The sequence below is a fragment of the Balaenoptera physalus genome (assembly GCF_965194825.1).
Source record: "Balaenoptera physalus genome assembly, chromosome: 4".
Classification (NCBI taxonomy): Eukaryota; Metazoa; Chordata; class Mammalia; order Artiodactyla; family Balaenopteridae; genus Balaenoptera; species Balaenoptera physalus.
Window position 1 is genome coordinate 63,802,120 of NC_138891.1, and position 21,512 is coordinate 63,823,631.

Below are 21,512 nucleotides of genomic sequence, written 5' to 3' on the forward strand. Positions count from 1 at the left end.
CCAGTCAGATGCTGTTGTAAACCAGAGTTTTCCCTTTGTTTTTCTGTCTGTTAACAGTGATGACTTTTTTTTTTTCCCTTCTCCTCACTTAGATGGATCCTTCCAGTGTTCCATTGCTGGCCTGGCACTTTGTGGCAGTGCATAATTATGTGAATCCCATGCTTGCCTTCTGCAGAGGAGATGTTGTTCATTTTCTCCTGGTAAGTCCTAATGTGATGCTAGATCTGTGGTAAAGTCCTTTATCATAAGATTATTTTTTTGATTCACCAGTAATTTAATATTGTGTCAAAGAAATATGCTATCATAATTCTTTGGAGAGAAAGTGACCTATTTAATGTTTATTCGAGGCTTTAGTGGTTAACGTGGAAAACAGATGATCACCCTCAGCTCCGTGCCTCTTCGTGGTATATTTCTCAGTTCCGTCTCCTTTGACTAATAAATAATTGATGGCTTATGTGTATGTATAAATATATAAATGTACATAGGTCTGTATTAATGGCTTACCTATCTACATATAGTGTATTTATTAGACAGCAAGTTATCATTGAGCACATACTATGTTATCTACACTGTAATGGACACGAGGCAATTGAAAGATGTATAAAACTTAACTCCTTCTTTCACATAGGTTAAAATATGTTTTGAAAGGCAAAACCAGTATGTTCATTACTACTAGTGAGAACAGTTTAAGGATTCAAGTAGGTGATGAGAATTTAAAAATTGATATAAGTTCAGAGTATGAAGAGATTTGTACGGACTAAAGAGGCTGTGGAAGGCTTTATGAAGGATATGAGGCAGATACTAGGGACTTCCCTGGTGGCGCAGTGGTTAAGAATCCGCCAGCCAATGCAGGGGACATGGGTTCGAGCCCTGGTCCAGGAAGATCCCACGTTCCGCAGAGCAACTAAGCCCGTGCACCACAACTACTGAGTCTTTGCTCTAGAGCCCGCAAGCCACAACTACTGAGACTGCGTGCTACAACTACTGAAGCCCGTGCGCCTAGAGCCCGTGCTCCACAACAAAGACAAGCCACCACAATGAGAAGCCCGTGCACCGCAATGAAGAGTAGGCCCAGCTCGCTGCAACTAGAGAAAGCCTGTGCGCAGCAATGAAGACTCAACACAGCCAAAAATAAATAAATAAATGAATTTATAAAAAACCCAAAAAACAAAAAAAGGCAAATACTATAGGAGGGGTGAATATGCATATTGGGGAAAATAAGATGAACTGAAGTTATAGAGGTAAGAATGTGCCTGTGGAATCTCTTCTTGGGTTTCCTAGCTCAGTGAAGCAAGTACACCACTATCCACCTAGTTTCTCCAGCCAGAAATCTAGGAGTTGCCTTTCAGTTACACTTCTCCCTTTATTTCTACTCTATCACACATCTATTGACTCTGAGTATACTTCCTCTTTGTCTCCCCCATTGCTGCTTCCCACTGACATTTCTAGCCTAGGCTCTGGAGTAGCTTCCTGACTAGTCTTTGGCCTCAGTGTCTTTTTTTTTTTTTTTTTTAATTGAAGTATAGTTGATTGACAGTGTTGAGTTAGTTTTTGGTGTACAGCAAAGTGATTCGGTTTTTATATATATATACACACACACACACACACACACACACACACACACACATACACACATACACATATATATATTCTTTTTCAGATTATGTTCCATTATAGATTATTATGAGATACTGAATATAATTCCCTGTGCTGTGCAGTAGGACCTTGTTGTTTATTTTACATACAGTAGTTTGTAGCTGCTAATCCCAAACTTCTAATTTATCCCTCCCCCTCCTTTCCCCTTTGGTAACCATAAGTTTGTTTTCTATGTCTGTGAGCCTGTTTCTGTTTTGAAAATAAGTTTATTTGTATCATTTTTTTAGATTCCACATATAAGCAATATCATATGGTATTTGTCTTTCTCTGACTTACTTCACTTAGTACGATAATCTCTAGGTCCATCCATGTTGCTGCAAATAGCATTATTTCATTCTTTTTTGTGGCTGAATAGTATTCTGGTGTGTGTGTGTGTGTGTGTGTGTGTGTGTGTGTGTGTGTGTGTGTGTGTGTGTGTGTGTGTGTGTGTATACATATATATTTATACACCACATTTTCTTTATCCATTCCTCTGTCAACGGACATTTAGGTTGCTTCCATGTTTTTGGCCTCGGTGTCTTTACATATGCCAACACCTCTACCAGGAAAGCTGTGTGCTCTCTTCCACATTATACTGGCTCATGATTAGCATTGCCTTTCCTGACCTCGGTTAGCATTTCCCGCTTCATAGACACCGATAAGACCTTTTTTGACAACATTCAGCATTTTAAAAATTACTTATCTAATATTTTTTTTCCTCACTAGAGTGAAAGCTCTATAAGTCTAAAACCAACTCTGCTGCTCTATTCCAGCCACTAGGACAGTGCTTGTATGTAGAAAGTCCCTAATAAATATTTATAGAGTTAATGACAGGGAGAAACTTATTGTTGAGAATAAAGTTGAACATACGGCATGGATCTTGATTAGGGGTTGGCAGACTATGGCCTATGGGCCAGATCTGGCTGGCTGCCTGTTTTTGTAAAGTTTTATTGAACACAGTCATGCCCATTCGGTTAGGTGTTATTTATGGCTGCTTTTGCACTACTGTGGCAGAGTTGAGTAGTCATGACAGAGACTGTATGCTCTGCAGAACCTAAAATACTTACTGTATGGCCTTTTACAGAAAAAGTTTGCCAACCTCTGATCTAGATTATATAATAATTGACCTAGATTGGTAATGGGGAGCCATCACAGGTTCTTAGGTAATTAAAGTGATGTGATTAAAGTGACGTTTTAGGAAGATCACTGTAGAAATAGCAAAAAGAACAGATTATAGGAGGTTGGAGGGAAAGGAAAGGTTTTGCTCTTGTAATAAATCAAGTGTGAGGTCTTTAGACAAGGATGGTTGGTTGCAGTGAGAGTTAGGGATGGCATTTTGAAGGAAAGACAAGGCTTCTTATCTTAGTGGATCTGGGGACCGAAGGACATAAACAAAACATTGCATTTCTGGCTTTGCATTTTAGAAGCATGAAATATTCAATGAGTTAGGGTTAGGGAAGAATTGAATGTGTTGGGTTGGAAGTGAAGGTGAGGCTCTCAAGTGTTGTATTGGGGAATGTCCTCTGGGAGGATAGGCAGTCCAGGTCTGGGGTGAAAATGAGAATTCCAAAATAGAGAAGGTAGTTGAAGCTGTGAAAATCAAAAGCGAAAGCATACATAACCTTGGTGGACACTCATGTAGGGGAAAGGAAAAAGAAAAGACAGTAGGAAAGGAGGATCCTATAAAGGCATCTAGAGGTAGGAGGGGAAATAGACCAGTATGGCCTCACAGAAGATGAAGAAGGAGAGACTTCAGGACATTATCAATTCCAGGGTAATACCAATGCCAAAGAGAGATCAAGGAAGAAGACTGAAGATAAGGCCACCAGATATGCAAGAAGTAGTTCTTTAGAAACTTTTCAGAGGACTAATTATCAGTGGAATTGAGGTGGAAGCTAGATTATAGAGCCTCGTTAAAGAAATGGGTATCTAGAAGAACAGACTCACACAATCATAGTACAGCATTTGGTTACAAGAGGAAAAAGAATGGTTAACTTTCTGGAAGAAGTAAATGAAGGGAAGGTGTTTTGCTTTTGTTTTTTGAAGATGGAGAAGTCAGAAACCTGTTTGATAGCAAGAGGAAAAAGGTCCTTTGAAAGGAGTGACTGCGTATGTTAGCAGGGGAGGGGTAATATTAAGCAGCAATGGAGGGAGTAGGATTTAGAGTATATACAGGTGAAGTGATTTTCTATAGCAAGGACTTTAGCCAATCTTAGAATAGTTAATGTTGGCATTGACCTTTTTGTTTACGAAACACTTTCAACATATGCAAGATATGGAACAATTTGGTGCTGTCTTATTTTCATTTTACAAATGAGGAAACTGAAAGAATAAATGATTTACCCTTGGTGACTCAGCTGTAATAGTGGAACTTACTCTTAAACACATAGCTGTAGATCTTAGGCTCCTTTTTACCAGAGCATTCTTTCTTACAGGGGAGGTGACTTAGGAAGTGAAGATGGGAGTACACAAAGGGCTCACATTAAATGGTCTCAGTTGTTTGTAAGCTATCTGGTGAGGTCAACACTACAAGTGATGGGACTAGAAGGCAAAGAGGAATTGTGACTTAAAGGGAAAGGAAGGCATCTAGAAGACTACTATGGAGAGTGTGCAAGAAAACCCAGGTTGAATTAAACGTCATGAATTTCAGGCAGGTCATTGTGGTGTGTTCTTCTTCTTCAGTGCTCTGTCACCTTGGAGCATAAGTGGAGAGAGCAAATTATAAGGACGGGTGAAGATTATAGAGAGTATATATATGCATATATAAGTAAAATATTGACACTTGAGGTTCTTTTGGGAAATTTTGGGCTGTTTGAGCTATAATAGTATCATACTTCACCCAAAGAAGTCTAGTTTCGTCACTGCAGCGTTTTTTTTTCTTTTAATGAACTTTTGTTTTACTTTTTTACATTATGCCACCAATCCCATTTTATGCTTTAACTCTGGCTAAATAGTCATTGACGTGATGCAGTTAGGTTTTTCTGAATTATGACAGAGTGAATATTACATACAGCATTTGCCTGTACAGACATACCCCAGGGATATTGTGGGTTCAGTTTCAGACCACTGCAATAAAGCAAATATTGCAATAAAGTGAGTCACATAAGTTGTTTGGTTTCCAAGTGCATATAAAAGTTATGTTTACACTATACTGTAGTCTTTTAAGTGTGCAATAGCATTATCTCTAAAAAAAAAATGTACATACCTTAATTTAAAAATACTTTATTGCTAAAAAATGCCAAAACAATTACAATAGTAACATCAAAGATCACTGATCACAGATTACTATAACAATACAATAATAATGAAAAAGTTTGAAGTATTGCAAGAATTACCAAAATGTGACACAGAGACATGAAATGAGCAAATGTTTTTGGAAAAATGGCACTGATAAATTGATTGACACAGGGTTGCCACAAACCTTCAGTTTGTAAAACACAATATCTGGAAGCAACAATAAAGTGAAGTGCAATAAAACAAGGTATGCCTAAACTGACAATTAGACCACTGACCAGATGTTCCATGGATTTTGGTACAAATCATGATGTGAATGATTTTTTTTCATTTGTATAGTTTCTTTAATTATCAGTATTTTTGTTTTATCCATATTCTGAATGGAAATCATTTTCTAGGTGGATTGACTAGGTGAGACTTTAAAACGTCTCTCAAACAATAGCTGATATTTAGGTTGCTTTTATTTCATCATCAGGTTAAGAGAGACGAATCTGGAGCAATACATGTTACTAAGCAAAAGCATCTTCACCTATACTATGACCTCATCAACTTTACTGTGAGTATTATTGAAATGAAATATCCCCGATCATTTTATGTAATTGTTTTGAGTGCATGTTGTATTAAAGCTACCAGGATTTCTGCCATAAATCATGACCTTTAGGATTATATAAAATGTGGACAGAAGTGAAGTCCTGGGCTTCCCTGTGGTGCAGTGGTTAAGAATCCGCCTGCCAATGCAGGGTACATGGGTTTGAGCTCTGGTCCAGGAAGATCCCACATGCCGCGGAGTGACTAAGCCCCTGCGCCACAACTACTGAGCCTGTGCTCCGCAACAAGAGAAGCCACCGCAATGAGAAGCCCGCGCACCGCAATAAAGAGTAGCCCCCGCTCGCTGCAACTAGAGAAAGCCCACGCGCAGCAACGAAGACCCAGTGCAGCCAAAAATAAATAAATTAAAAAAAAAAGTTAAATCCTGCTTGTACTGAATAAAGTCTGAGGCTGGTGTGATGCCACATTATTTTTATTGCCTTTTAGCCTTATGTCCTGCTGAACACTGGCAGGATCAGCAAAAGTTTTCTTTAATATCCTGATTAGCTCAAAGGGGAGATCAGAATCATTTCTTCAGGATCATTGCTGGGCTTTCTTTGTTAACACATTTTTGTACTTCTGAGTATATCCTAATTGGTTCAGGAGTTCAGGAGCTATTCTTTATCTGTGGCTAAAAACTTTTCAGAGTTCTCTCTCTACTATGCATCTCAGTCCTGAGCAACTTTTGGTTTAAAAAAAAGAGATTATTTCTTTTTGCATCAATTTTTATAATAGATGATTTATTAATTTATTTGCACATTGCCTTTCAATCTCATATACAGACTTGATTTAGAAATAATACTTTTTTTCATACACATTTCATGAAATAATGTTGTTCAACCTCTTCTCATGCGTATAAGACATCAGTGTTTTTGTCATCACCAGAACCCCTTGTTGAAAATCATCTAACACAGTTTTCTAGAATTCATCATCGCTTCCATTTAAGATGTTTGAGATACAGCACTTTAAAAATCTGCATATGATTCTGTCCCTGAAAGAAATTTTCCCAACCACACGTAGCCATTCTCCTAATAGTAGGACTCCTAATAGTAGGACAGTTGGTGTTTTTCATTTGTCCTGTGGCCTGTCCTGTCCTATTCATGATGTGACCCCTAACTGCATTGCTTTGTAAATTACCTTTAAAAGGCTTGTTTACAATGTGTCAACACTTAAAATTGTGAGGATCTAATCTGAAGAATAATTGCTAATCCTGCTAACATTTTTTGTCATTCTTTCTCTTTTAACCAGGTGACCTTTGAAAGCATCTAAAAACTAGCACTAAGTGTATACAGGGCTGAATAATGTGTCTTTCCTAAATGATACTTTGTTTCTCAAAGTAAAGTGATCAAGAGAGCACCTTACAAAAGCTCTTTGTAAATGATTTGAGTGTCAAACTCTGTTTCCTGAGGGACAGTTTTTTTTGGAAAACCAAACCAAACCCTTCCGTGTAACACAGTGTTAAAGTATATATTCAACATAGTTAAAAGAAAATTGATCCATTTTCAACTTGATTGTCTTTGATATATTATACAAATAATTTCTGAGAACATGGAAAGAGTTCATATAAATAAACCAAAATGAATACCAGAGAGAGAAAGTACAGGGGAAGTACTTTGTTCTGGCTAATTTAGAATTCTAATTGAGCAGATTTTAAGACTTCATTTATTTCTTGGGAAGGGATTGAGATTTTTCAAAAAAATATTTTGAAAATAAGAAATCTTATATCTAACCCAAGAAATTTATCAAAATGGTATCCTTCAGAAGATTTTAACATAATTATTGTTATTACTTTTAAGATTATAATAGTACTAATTAAGGAATATTCAGAATATATAGAGAAATAGAGCAAAGAACTCTGCCATAATTGGTAGGTATGTTTTAAAGGAAATATATATTTTAAATAGCTTGTATTTTTAAATATGAATTACTTAAATGGTAACAATCATTCTTTGACCAGATAGGTTTATGAGGTTGCATTTGCCCTTTTGTTTGATTAATGTCAAAAACACTAGAAATGCAAAGTTGGTCACTTTGCTTAAGTCATTGTGCCGATGTACCTTTCAAAAACATTGATAAAAAACAGTGTATCCCATAATATCTATTAGAGCTCTTAGTTATCCTTCTTTTACACTATGAGTCATTTTAACACCATCAAAACTCAATACTACGCTGTGCACCTGTTGTTCTCTGGGTTGTCACCGAGTAGTTCTTGCTGTGATTGTGGTGTCATCAAGTTATTAATTAAATGGATAAGGTCGTCAGTGTCATTTAAGCGAGTTGCCAAGCTTTTTTGCCCTGGATGACGGTGTGGGATGGGCCTCACTTTTGTGTTGTTGTGTGCTTGAATTACAGTGGATAAACTCACGCACGATTGTGCTCTTGGACAGTGTAGAGAAGTTGCATGTGATTGATCGGCAAACTCAAGAGGAATTGGAAACGGTGGAGATCTCAGAAGTTCAGTTGGTCTATAATAGCAGCCATTTCAAATCTCTAGCCACTGGAGGAAACGTGAGCCAGGCACTGGTAAGGGTAATCCATTATCTTAGTATTGCTTTGATAACCTTGGTATTTTGTTGTTGTTTTGTTTTAGAAATAGGAATTCTGACAAGTTATCTTTATGTCTTGAGATTTTTTTTTTTAAAGCCACTAACTAGGTTGAAGTGGATGTGAGTGTGTCTGTAAGTATTCAGGAATGTGAACTAGAACAATAATTCCTGTTGTCTTCTACTTGGAAATGTGACTAATTTAATACCAAAGAATTTTAACTTTCATACTGAAATAATGAAATGAAATTGAAAGTTCATGAGAAAGAAATTGTAAAAGCAAGCTATTTTAGAAAGTTTATTATGTTGGCAACAAGCCTGATAGATTTAAGGAATAAATGACTAGAGAGACAGGTAGCCTATAAGGCTTTGGAAATATTTGGGTGATTAGTAAAGGCTGGAACAGGTATGGAGGCTGTAGCCATTAAAAGGCAAAGATAGCTTTGAGAGAAAGAAAGATGATTCTGGAGGAATAGGAAGTAGATGAAATGTAGGAGCCTGCAGAGAAGGAAGACACAAAAGTTATGATCTTAGTATTAATTTTACTATATTTTAAGCAATGACAATAATGGCCTTTAGCAGTTTACACAGGTAGTTTACAGTTAAATTACTTTGAATTGTGATCTCATGTTTCCTAAGCCAATAATCTTTACGTAGGAAATTTAGACTTTTTGAGTCTTCTCTGGATAATTTCTTGAAAAAAGTAGTAATGAAGGTCATATATAATGAGTGTCTGCAGTATAATATCTAGCCATTGCTCAAATCTCCCTGAGATATTAGAGCATAAATATATGTGAAAGGGTCTTCCATATATATTTTCAGAATTTAGAAACCAGGAAAATCCAGGAGAAGAAATGGTAATTCAGTAGAATTCACTAAAGTAAGAATAATTATTGTCCCACACTTAGATATTTTCTTTTGTCTGAGTGGTTATTAAAAATACTGATAGACTTTGAACTTGCACTTTCAGCCAAGATGGAATAATGGGGACTGGATTTACTCTCCTGTCTGGAAAAAAAATCAGGAAAAAAACCCAAAAAACAATAGTTTTCAAGATATTAGTGAACTTGAAGATAGAGCAATAGAATCTATCCAAAATGAAACAGAGAGAAAAAATTTAAAAAACACTAGTGTTAGTGACTGCAGTGAGACAGCACCACTTAGCCTAATAAATGTGTAGTTGAAATCTCTGAAGGAGAGGAGGGAAAAAAATTTAAAGAAATAATGGTCAAAAACTTTCCTAAACTATAAACACAGAATTGCAAGAAGCTCAGTGAACCCAAGCACAAGTAAAATAAACATAGATTGATCCAAATGAATTGGAAAGAGGAAAATATTAAAGCAGGCAGAGTAAAAAGACACATTAAATGCAGAGGAGCAACAATAAGTGTGAGAGCAGATTTCTCATCAGAAACAAATTGCAGCAGTCTCCAAAGAAGATACACAAATGGCCAATAAGCAGATGACAGGATGCTCAACATCATTAATCATTAGGGAAATGCAAATCAAAATCACAGTGAGATATCATTTCATGCCCACTAGGATGGCTATAATCAAAAAGACAGACAATAACAAGTGTTGATTAGGATGCAGAAATATTGGAATTCTCGTACTTTGCTTGTGGGTTATGGTGCAGCCACTGTGGAAAACATTTTGGCAGTTCCTCAAAATATTAAACATAAAGATTCCATATGACTGAGCGATTCTACTCCTAGGTAGCTACTCAAGTGGAATGAAAACATAGCTCTACATAAACACTTGTACACAAATGTTCATAGCAGCATTATTCTTAATAGCTAAAAAGTCAAAACAGTGAAAATGTCCACTAGCTGATAAATGGATAAACAAAATGTGGCATATATGTGTAATAGAATGCTATTCCTCAATAAAAAAGGTGAACTGTTGACACATGCTACAACGTGGATGAACCTCAAAAATACTGTGTTAAGTGAAAGAAGCCATATGGAAAGACCATATACTCTTTGATTATATTTATATGAAATGTCCAGAAAAGGCAGGTTTATAGAGCCAGATGTAGATTAGTGGGACTGGGACCAGGAGTAGGAATGAGGGTTGACTGGAAATAGGTAAAAGGTATCTCTGTGGAGTGATGGAAATGAGGTTTGACTGGAAATAGGTAAAAGGTATCTCTGTGGAGTGATGGAAGTGTTCTAAAACTGGATTTTGGTGATAGTCAAACAACTGTAAATTTACTGAAAATTATTGTATACTTAGTGAGTTTTATGGTATGTAAATTATACCTTAATATTGTCATTTAACAAAAGCAGTTGACTGTTTAAAACAAAAGTAATGTTTATGATATGTAGAAGTAACAGTGTGACGAAAATAGTACATAACAGCAGGGAGTGGGGGAAGGAAGTATATTATTGAAAGGTTCTTAACATTATACATCAAATAGTATAATATTATGTAAATGTAGACTAACATTAGTTAAACCTGCCTATTGTAAACACTAGAGCAGTCACTGAAAAAGAAGTATACCTTTATAAGTCATTGGTAGCAACAAAATGGAGTGTTAAAAAATATTAAATTCAACAAAGCATAAAAAAAGAACAGGTAGTACAAGTAGAAAACAATAAGATAATCTAAACCCAACTATATCAATAATTATAGGAAATGGAAATAGTCTAAACATTTCAGTTAAAAGGCAAGGATTGTCAGACTGGATAAAAAAAGCAAGAACCAACTATGTGCTGTCTACAAAAAGTTCACATTAAATACAAAGACACAGACAAGTTAAAAGTAAGGGGAAGGAAAAAGACATATCATGCAAACACTAATCATTAGAATGGCTATTTTAATATCAGATTAAGTAGATTTCAGAGTAGAGAATATTGTCAGAGATAAAGAGAAATTTCAAATTGATAAAAAAGGGTTAATTTGTCAAGAAGGCATAACAATCTTAAAGGTTTAAGCACCCAATAACAGACCTTCAAAATATAGGAAACTAAAACTAACAGATCTAAAAGGAGAAACAGACAAGTCCACAATTAGAGTTTGGAAATTTCAAAACTCCTTTATCAGTAATGAATAGAATTAGTAGACAAAATCATCAAGGGTATAGAAGACAAAAAAATTATTGACCAACTTGACTTAACTGACATTTATAGAATATTCCACCCAACAAAAGCAAATTACAAACTTTTTCAAGTGCAGGTGGAGCATCCAATAGATTATATGCTAGGCCATAAAACAAACTACAGCAAATTGTTGAAGGAATCATCAGGGTGAATCTGGAGAAAACCCAAATATTTGGAAATTAAGTAACACTCTTATAAATAACCCATGAGTCAAGAAGAAATCTCAAAGGAAATTAGAATATATTTTGAACTAAACAAAAGTGAAAATACAGCATATCAAACAGCTGTGGTCTGAAATGGCTCATACCGCTCAATATCAAGAAAACGAACAACCCAATCAAAAAATTGGCAGAAGATCTAAAAAGGCATTTCTCCAAAGAAGACATATAGAAGGCCAATAGGCACATGAAAAGATGCTCAACGTTGCTAATTATTAGAGAAATGCAAATCAAAACTACAATGAGGTATCACCTCACACCAGTCAGAATGGCCATCATCAAAACCTCTACAAATAATAAATGCTGGAGAGCGTGTGAAGAGAAAGGAACCTTCCTGCACTGTTTGTGGGAATGTAAATTGGCACAGCTACTGTGGAGAACAGGATGGAGGTTCCTTAAAAAACTAAAAATAGAATTACCATATGATCCAGCGATCCCACTCCTGGGCATATATCTGGACAAAACTATAATTCAAAAAGATACATGCACGCTAATGTTCATAGAAGCACTATTTATAATATCCAAGACATGGAAGCAACCTAAATGTCCATTGACAGATGAATGGATAAGGAAGATGTGGTATATACATGGAATATTACCCAGCCATAAAAAAGAATGAAATAATGAAATAATGCAGCAACATGGATGGACCTAGAGATTATCATACTGACTGAAGTAAACCAGAGAAAGGCAAATATCATGATATCACTTGTATGTGGAATCTAAAAAAATGATACAAATGAACTTATTTATAAAACAGACTCATAGACATACAAAACAAACTTATGGTTACCAAAGGGGAAAGAGGGGGAGGGATAATTAGGAGTTTGGGATTAACATATAAACACTACCATATGTAAAATAGATAACCAACGAGGACCTACTGTATAGCACAGGGAACTATACTCAATATCTTGTAATAATCTATAAGGGAAAGGAATCTGAAAAAGAATATATATATGTATAACTGAATCACTTTGCTGTATACTTGAAACTAACACAACATTGTAAATCAGCTATATTTCAGAAAAAAATTGTGGTCTATAATTAATTTTGAGAGTGTGGGACTTCCTGGTGGCGCAGCGGTTAAGAATCCTCCTGCCAATGCAGGGGACACAGGTTTGACCCCCGGTCAGGGAAAATCCCACATGCCGTGGAGCAACTAAGCCTGTGTGCCCTAGAGCCTGCGTGCTGCAACCAGTGAAGCCTGTGCACCTAGAGCCTGTGCTCCACAACAAGAGAAGCCACCGCAGTGAGAAGCCCGTGCACTGCAACGAAGAGTAGGCCCTGTTCGCCACAACTAGAGAAAGCCCACGCACAGCAACGGAGACCCAATGCAGCCAAAAATAAATAAATAAATAAATAATTTATTTTAAAAAAAAGTCAGTGTAATTCACTGTATTAGTTTATTGCAAAAGAAAGGTCATAATACCATCTCAAAAGATGTAGAAAAGCATTTCACAAAATTCCATATCCCTGATAAAATTCTTAGCAAACTAGGAATAGAAGGGAACTTCTTCAGCCTGATAATAAAGAGCATCTACAAAAATCCTACTGCTAACGTCATACTTAAAGTGGTACTACCAGAAAACCAAACCAAACAAACAAAAAAACCCTGATTCTGATCTTCTAGAGGAATTACAGAAGCAAAGGAACATGTTCAAAGATTCCATGGGGATGCCATTAGCAAAATCCAGATAGTAGGAAACTATGGAATAAGTGTTCCAACGTCTTCAACAAATAAACTTCAGGGAAAATAAAGGACCGTGAGAGATAGAGGCAAACTCTGTAGATTAAAAGAGACTTAAGAGATGCACCAGCCAGCTTCAGTGTGTGGCCTTTATTTGGGTCTTGATTTAAACAAATGAAATGTAGAAACAAAACTAAACAAAGAACAGAAACCTCAATAACATTTGACATTTATGAGACAATTTGAAATCCAAACACTTATCAGATATTTGACATGGAGGAATGACTGTTAATTTTTGAAAGCCTGTCAGTGAAATTGTGTGGTTACGCTAGAAGGATTTATTTATTATGCATATACTGAATTTTTGTAAATGAGATGTTCAAGATCTGAGATTTACTTCAGAATTTTTACTGTGTTATAGGGGAGTCAGTGGGAATATAGATGAAACAAGATTGGTGATGAAGTGATAATTAATGAAGCTGGTTACTGGATACATTGGGTTCATTATTTTATTCTCTCTACCTTTGTATATATTTTTAAATTTTCATGATAAAAAGTTAAGAAAAATTACTAGTTATCAGTATTGACCACTTACATATTTTAGGAGATTTATAAATATTAATGTATTTAAGCCTCCCAGAAACTGCATGATTTTCAAAGATGGAAAAATGTAATTGTCAGAAGTTTGAAACTTGTTTAAACTCTGGCACCTACTGGGTGACAGAGCCAAAATTTGCAACCAGATTTATCAGACAGTAGGTTTCGTTTCTATTTTGCTGGGCTGTGCTGACTTTCATATACTATGCTGCTTTATCTTCCTGTTTCCTCTTGTGTTTTTTGTTGATATTTATTTCAAAGAACTTGGAGGTACCATTTCAATTAGCCCTATTCTTTGCCAGAAGCAGTGACTACCTGTCATCCAGTAGTGGGCAGGTTGCAACAATTTTGCTTCAAATTAGAAGTTGGCATGCTCTTCCCTTTACGCATTACTCTGAAAAATAAAGAGACTGTATATAAGCAGAGAATTACTTTTTGCACTTTGTCCTTTATGCCACTTCCACTGACAGACTGGCACTTGACTGACATTTTTTCCCCCACTCAATTATGGGATGAAACCATGTTGTCTCTGTAATCCACATTCTTTAAAACTTGAGACTCCTAATGCATGTAATTTTTACCTTTAAATTTTTTTTTTTAGGCTTTGGTTGGAGAGAAGGCTTGTTATCAATCCATCAGTAGCTATGGTGGTCAGATCTTTTATTTGGGGACAAAAGTAAGTTCTTCCACTCTGTGACTTGGTGTGCATTTGTTTCAGGATAGTAGGGGCTGAAGGAGGTTGTTGGTAAAGAGGGCAGTGCATTACAAAATGAATACTGATTAGCAGTAATCGAAAACTTTTAGGGGTTAGATGATTTTTAACTAATTAATTTTTTTTAAGATTGCCCCTTTATTTTATTATAGGTTATTATAAGATGTTGAATATAGTTCTCTGTGCTTTACAACGAATTAATTTATTTCCTCTATTTTTAGACATACTGTATTTTTACTTTTGTTTAGGTTCTGGTTTTCTTTGTTCAGAGGTATACTTTCATAATGTTCCTTCACATTTATGTTGTCATGACCAGGAAGATACCTTATCATTAATATTTGACATGTAATTAAGATGTCCTTTAGCTTAGATCATCTTAGGGTATATTAAAACGCATTGAGACATTTGACTTAGAATAGGAACTTTTTGTATATCAATTTGTTCCTGTGGGTTTTTTTTTTTTAAACTTAACATGGAGGGCTTCCCTGGTGGCACAGTGGTTAAGAATCCGCCTGCCAATGCAGGGGACACGGGTTTGAGCCCTGGTGCAGGAAGATCCCACATGCCGCAGAGCAACTAAGCCTGTGCGTCACAACTTCTGAGCCTGCGCTCTAGAGCCCCTGAGCCACAACTACTGAGCCTGTGTGCCACAACTACTGAGCCTGCGCTGTAGAGCCTGTGCTCCGCAACAAGAGAAGCCACCACAATGAGAAACCCACGCACCGCAATGAAGAGTATCCCCCACTCTCCACAACTAGAGAAAGCCCGCGCATAGCAACGAAGACCCAATGCAGCCAAAAATAAATAAATTAAATAAATTAATTAAAAAAAAAACTTAGCATGGAGAAACATGTTGGGAGATTGGACTTTCCTTCTTCCTTGTCCGTGGAATTAACTCCTTCTTGGACTGTAGACTTATTGACCTTTAAATGTTTGATTTACTCTTTAACGTGGGCCCTTGAAGACCCTTTAGTAAATACTTTTAACTGTAGTATGAAATGTTTTTACTTAAAGAGATGTAAAATGAGATGTAGGACTGAGACAAATGTGTCTCTCAAACAAGTCTGTTAAAGATGATAATTTTAATGTCCATCTCTTTGTTTTCCAGTCTGTTTATGTGATGATGCTGAGGAGCTGGAGAGAGGTGAGTTCAAAGTAATTTTATGTGTTAGTGCCATTGAATTGAGAGCATCTTCACGTCCTTTGTCCTGACTTTGCAGAAAAAGAGTACTTGGATTTGTGCTTTTTAATTTCAGAAGTGTACATCAAAACCATTTTAACTATCATATACTTGATTTGATAAAACTGACTATAACTAATGGTAAGGTTTGGCTGCATATATCAGAAAATTCAAAATACCAGTGGTGTAAAAGAACTCTCTCTCATGTAAAAGCAATCTGGAGGTAGGCAGTCTGTGGCTAGTATGGCAACTCCATGGTCTTTGGCATACTACCCTATTGTGCCATCCTTGTGTGTGGATTCTAGTCTCAAGATCATTTCATGTTCCAATATGACTGCTGGAGTTTCAGCTTTTTAAATCCACATTCCAGGAAGGAGGAAAGAGAAGAGAAGGCTGACCCCTGCCTTTTAAGGTGACATCCCAGAAAGGTCCAGATAGCACTTCCACTTATCATTGGCCAGAACTTAGTCACATGGCCCCAAGTGGCTACAAGGGAGTCTTAGAAATGTCCTTTAGCTGGTTTATTGCTGTCTCAAATAAACTTGGGATTTGTTACGAAAGAGGAGGGAGTGAATGGATGTTGTGATAACTAGCTGTTTCTGCTACAGTGACATTCTAGCTGTTTCCTCTTTTCATATTTAGGCCTTGTGGCTGCTTATACTAGCTTATACAGTCACTGTACTATCCAGTGCTTTAAGAAATTGTTTTTCTTGGAAATAAGATATTCACATGGTTATTGGAATAATTTTAGCTACTAAGCAGCAACTTCTGGAAAGGTATTAGGTAGAATAGGAATTTTGACTGGTGATTGGTCAGACAAAGGGGTCTGTCTTCTCTCATTTATTCATTTTAGAGAGTGGATCACCTCCTGAAACAAGACTGTCTTACAGAAGCCTTGGCCCTTGCATGGTCTTTCCATGAAGGAAAAGCAAAAGCAGTAGTGGGTAAGTTAACAGAACACCGGTGTAGTAGGTGTTGTTTTTCTGGAGCAGAGAAAATGAATAATACTAATCACTTACAGAACACTTTTGACTTAGTGTTCAAGTGTTTTATAAGCAAGATGTTATCAAACCTTACAGACTTTCAGTGAAAAAGGTTAATGACGAATACAGGATATAGAATTTTAAATGTCACTTTTAAAATTCATTTCATAAGGAAAATTTATTATTAGAACAAAAGGGAAGTACATTGATATGCCATCTGGTCCAATAGATGGGAGGTGTTCCTGTTATGGCATATTATCCAACATTTTGATACCTAAGGATTGTTATATCTACTGTTAGCATAGGTTATCAGTAGAAGGCCAGAGCAGTTTCACTCCTGAAGATATGGATTAACTTTGTATTTACGCTGGATTTTGCCTCTCTGCAGGATTATCAGGGGATGCCAGTAAGAGAAAGGCTGTTGTTGCAGATCGGGTGAGTATTTTAATAGGGTCTTTACTGGGGTACAGTGCAGATTGCCTTTGGTATTTGCTAATAATCTTGGGCGTGATTAGGTAAATGACTACAGTTAAGAAGAGAGTGTATTAAGAAAACAAGTCAGATTGCAATTCCTTGGTGTTATCTTGAGTGCTTTTTAAATTCCTTCTTACCACCCTTTCTTTTTTCCCTTGCTCACTCTCTTATGAAAATTATAAATAGTAAAATAGCCAAAAGACAGCAGACAGTAGGAGGAGTAAAAAACCCAGGGATCTGGGTTATCTCTGAACCTAATTATAGCCCACAGAAAGTTGACATTTGTTGGTCTTTATAAACTGATTAGTAATAATGAGAAATACTATATGTGCAAGTGTTTGTGTTGCCTGAGGGAGCAGAGAGGCCTGATGTTTATTATTATTAATTAGTATTAATATGGTTAATGTTAATATTTAACACTAGCTTTGTTTTCCTAGTCTAGACTTGCTTGAATTCATTTACTATAGTCATTCCTCCCCCTTTTTATTGTGCAAATGCATTGGTAAAAATTAGATTCCAAATTAGTATAAACATTTAGAAAACATACACAGAAATTGGTCAACCCTGAGACTTATAACTGACTTTCTCAGTATCTGGTAAAAAAGTATTGGCTGTCTGTGTTCTTTAGGGAAAGACATATGCAGAGGATAACTGAAGAGCTAAACTTCAACTTTTTATTTCCTGAGCAATATATATACTAATGAGGTCTGGAACCTGGAGGTATTTATTAGGAAAGATTAGCAAATTGGTACTAACCCTGAGGCTGAAAGAAATTCGGCTGGGGTTAAAAAAACTGAGAAATAAAGTCACTAACATTTTAAATTATATTTTTAATATGATACCAAAGCCTGATTCTGTATTATTTAAGAAGATCACATATATTAAGTATTGAAAAACTTTAGAGATATACTTTAATTTATATACAAAGCTGTTTTCCTTACAGATGGTGGAAATCCTGTTCCATTATGCAGACCGAGCTCTAAAAAAGTGCCCAGACCAGGGAAAAATCCAAGTGATGGAGCAGCATTTTCAGGTACACCTTTGCAAGTGCTTCTAATAGGCATTGCTATGAATAGGTCTAGTACTACTGCTCTGATATTATTTGAGAATGGGACTTTCATGTTTTGGTTAAACACTTTTCAGTGTTCAGAGCTTTATTACAGGGTTTGTGGAGCATTCTCAGTGATTGAATTTTGAGGTAACAGGTGTACAGACACATGGGAACAGATGAGTAAAATGTTGTGGGTTGTTAGTGCTTAGGCACTTGGTGCTGCATGGAAGGAAAGGAGGTAGGTATGAGGGTACATACCTGTGAATTGACACCTTACACCTTGCTGATGACTAACTTATGTTAACTAGGCTAGTTGGAGAAGAAGTATACTACCAAGGTTTAAATTTAGTTCTCCTAGGAGCACCTGTGATTCAAGATAAGATACGTTGCAAAAAAATAATTATGATCTCTTAAATATACTGATGAACAATCTTTAGTTTCTCTTGAAACTCAGTGAAAATGGAAGTCAAGGAATGACTTAAAGACCTGCACAGTGCTTATTATGAGAGTTTCACCATTTGCAGTGATCTCAAAATACATTTGTTGCAAATCTGTGTCTTCTTTCCCATTCTGAGGGCTCCCTCCCCTCCCCCTGCCTCCTCTTTTAACAAACATTTGAGGGTCTGATAACGGGGGTCAGCAAACATTTTCTGAGAAGGGCCAGATGGAAAATTTAGGCTTTGTGGGGTATATATGGTCTCTGTCACATATTCCTCTGAGTGATTTTTTTATTTGTTTGTTTTTAAACAGCCCTTTAAAAATGTAAAAAACATTCTTAGCTCTGAGCCATTCAGAAACAGGCTGTGGGAGGACTTGGCCCATGGGTCAAAGGATGCAGCCTCTGGTCTAACATGTACTAGGCACTGGGCGGTAGTGTATAAAAGATAAGTAGTCCTTGCTATCTTAAAGTTGACAGTCTAGTCAAAATAACTTTTCTTGTGTACATTAATGGCAATGTTTAAAGGAAATCTGGGGTTTTGGAGTTCTGAGGAGCAGACACAGCTCATATCTTTTTATATCTCCATTTGCTGCTCTTAACTTTGGAAGACAAGGATAGATGTGGCAGTTAACAGTTGGAGGGTATCAAAACAGGATTTGGTTTCCTGAACTGTACTCTTTAATGCTGCAGTAGTGGGCTTCTGGCAGAGTAACTTGTATTGCCTTTTGGCTAGAGGCTTATTACATTTGTCAGTAAAGAAGAGAAAGAAGCCTATATAAGATTATAAAAATAGATAACTTAGGAGAGGAAAACATATGGCAGAAAGAAGGCATTTGGGGACAAAACTGTTTGGGAACAGTACCTTGTATGTATATGATTTTGTATATCAATGCAGTATATATAGAAAAGAAAACTTAGTATTTTGACCAGAAAATATCTGTTACCAAGAGGTGGTAGGATGGTACTCATGTAAGAACTCTGGTCGTTGGAAGATGTACTTTGTTGAAAAGAAACATCCAATAGGGAATGCTAGGAGGGGCTAATGAGGGGTGTGTGTGTGCACGTGTGCGTGTGTACAGATAAGATGGAAACCACCTTGCTGGGGAAGAATATGGTAGAGAGCTATAAAAGAAGAAAGGAACAAAAGTGATATTCTGATGGAGAAATATGAAAGAATCTCAGCATGAGATTGTAAAATTTACTGAGAAACAAACAGTAGTAGTAATGTGTTCTTTAACCATCTAGATATTTGTCAGAAGTTTCATTCTGCTAAAAGAGTATCTGATAACATTTTTGATTTATTAATCATTTAGTCTCATAGGTGGTAAAGGAAACGATGGTGGGAACCATTATCCTGAATTTACTTTTTCCCAATGATTGGGGAAATAGAAGGGATAGATTATTGATAGAAAAATTATCATTTATTTTAAAGTTTGTAATAATGATGAAAAAATAACACTCGTGAATCCTGTGTTTTAGAAAGCAGATATTTTAGGGAAAAAAATATGGGCACAGTCTCATGGTTATAGGCTCCAAAATAATAGTAGGTTCACAAAGAACAGGAAATTCTTAAATTCTGATGTAATAACCACAAACAATTCAAAGAGAAAGGAAATGGGGAGGAATGTTGAGAGAAGTATCTGTCTACAAAACACAGAACAGCTACCAGAGTTGGATAGAGGCAGATAACCAAATATATTTGCCAAAAGCATCAAGAATCTGTACGACTGTCAGAAAAGAGACTGGTCTGGTCCAGATTGTGCCTACCAAAATGCTAAGGGGCACAAAGGAGGGCTTTTGACAAAGATTCACTGAATACGTATATTATGTGCCAAGTACTACGTGAAGGGTGTGACATTCATTTTTGTTTAATTCTCACAACAGCACCATGAAGTAGATACTGTTTTATCCTCATTTTATTGATGAGGAAATTTAGGCTGAGAGAGGTTAAGTGACTTCCCAAGGTAGTATTGCTGATAAAGGGTGAGGACAGAACTCCAATCCAGGTTTTTCTGACTTCAGAGCCCAGCTCTTAACTAACCATTGTACTATATTGTTATTTTCAGAGCAAGTGCAGGGAAAGGATGAGTGAGAAGGGGTGATGTTAATAGGTGATCAAGAATGATAATTATAGCAAACATCTGAAGTCTTTAGTGCTTACTGTGTGGCAGGCACTGTTACAAACCCTTCACACTTGTTAACTCATTTAATTCCTATAACTCTATGAGGTAGGTACTGTCATTATTCACATTTATCAGTGAGACTGAGGCACAGAGAGGTTGAATTGCCTGTTGCAGGTCGCATGGCTAGTGAATGATAGAGCTGGGATTAGAATCCAGGCACTTGGGCTTCAGAGTCCACATCCGGACTTCTACACTCTACTCTAGAGCAACACTACTTGTTTTGCTTCCTTTTTCATGAGCATAGAGAATGGTCTTTAAAATGGAAAAGTCCAGGGACTTTGCCATCCAATGCAGTGTGGTCCAGTGGTTGGGACTTCGCCATCCAATGCGGGGGGTTGCGGATTCGATGCCTGGTTGGGGAACTAGGATCCCGTATGCCTTGCGGCAGGAAGGCCAGGGCATAGAGTGGAGGCAGGGTTGTGACAAATTCATTGAAGACTTCGGGGATGGTCCACATCAAAAAAAAAAAGAAAGAAAGAGAGAAAGAAAGAAAATCTTAAAAAAAAATAAAATGAAAAAGTCCAGATAAATATATTAAAGAAAAAAGTTGAAGCCCAGGATATATTTCATATAGTTACATCATGATTGTTCAAATCTCAAGACCCAGTGAAATTATAACCTGGGATCCTGTTTGAATGATCTGAGCTATCATTAATAATTTGTAAGTAACTTTGGATCAGTATTCAATTAAGGCACACTCGCTTAAGCGTGGATGCCTAAGCAGAGGAGACAGTTTATTTCACTCAGGAGGACTATTTGCTTTTGGAAAAGGTGATCTTCAGCCCATTAGGATGAATGAAATACATGCACAAGTCACCATAAATCTGCTGTTTTAAGTGTTAAGTCATAAATATTTAATCATAAAACAGTCATAAAATAATTAA

At 36.5% G+C, this 21,512-nt stretch overlaps 1 protein-coding gene across 6 annotated transcripts in view; it reads left to right on the top strand.

Moving 5' to 3' along the window:
• VPS8 (VPS8 subunit of CORVET complex) overlaps nucleotides 1–21,512 on the top strand; it is a 277,646-nt gene that overhangs the window by 45,579 nt on the left and 210,555 nt on the right. For all 6 annotated transcript variants that reach the window (XM_082461426.1, XM_082461424.1, XM_082461428.1 and 3 more), the window contains exons 13-20: nucleotides 93–200; nucleotides 5,345–5,425; nucleotides 7,810–7,980; nucleotides 14,208–14,282; nucleotides 15,427–15,462; nucleotides 16,352–16,442; nucleotides 16,870–16,916; nucleotides 17,899–17,988. In XM_082461426.1, the coding sequence (XP_082317552.1) occupies nucleotides 93–200; nucleotides 5,345–5,425; nucleotides 7,810–7,980; nucleotides 14,208–14,282; nucleotides 15,427–15,462; nucleotides 16,352–16,442; nucleotides 16,870–16,916; nucleotides 17,899–17,988 (699 nt within the window). The remainder of the gene's footprint in view (nucleotides 1–92; nucleotides 201–5,344; nucleotides 5,426–7,809; nucleotides 7,981–14,207; nucleotides 14,283–15,426; nucleotides 15,463–16,351; nucleotides 16,443–16,869; nucleotides 16,917–17,898; nucleotides 17,989–21,512) is intronic.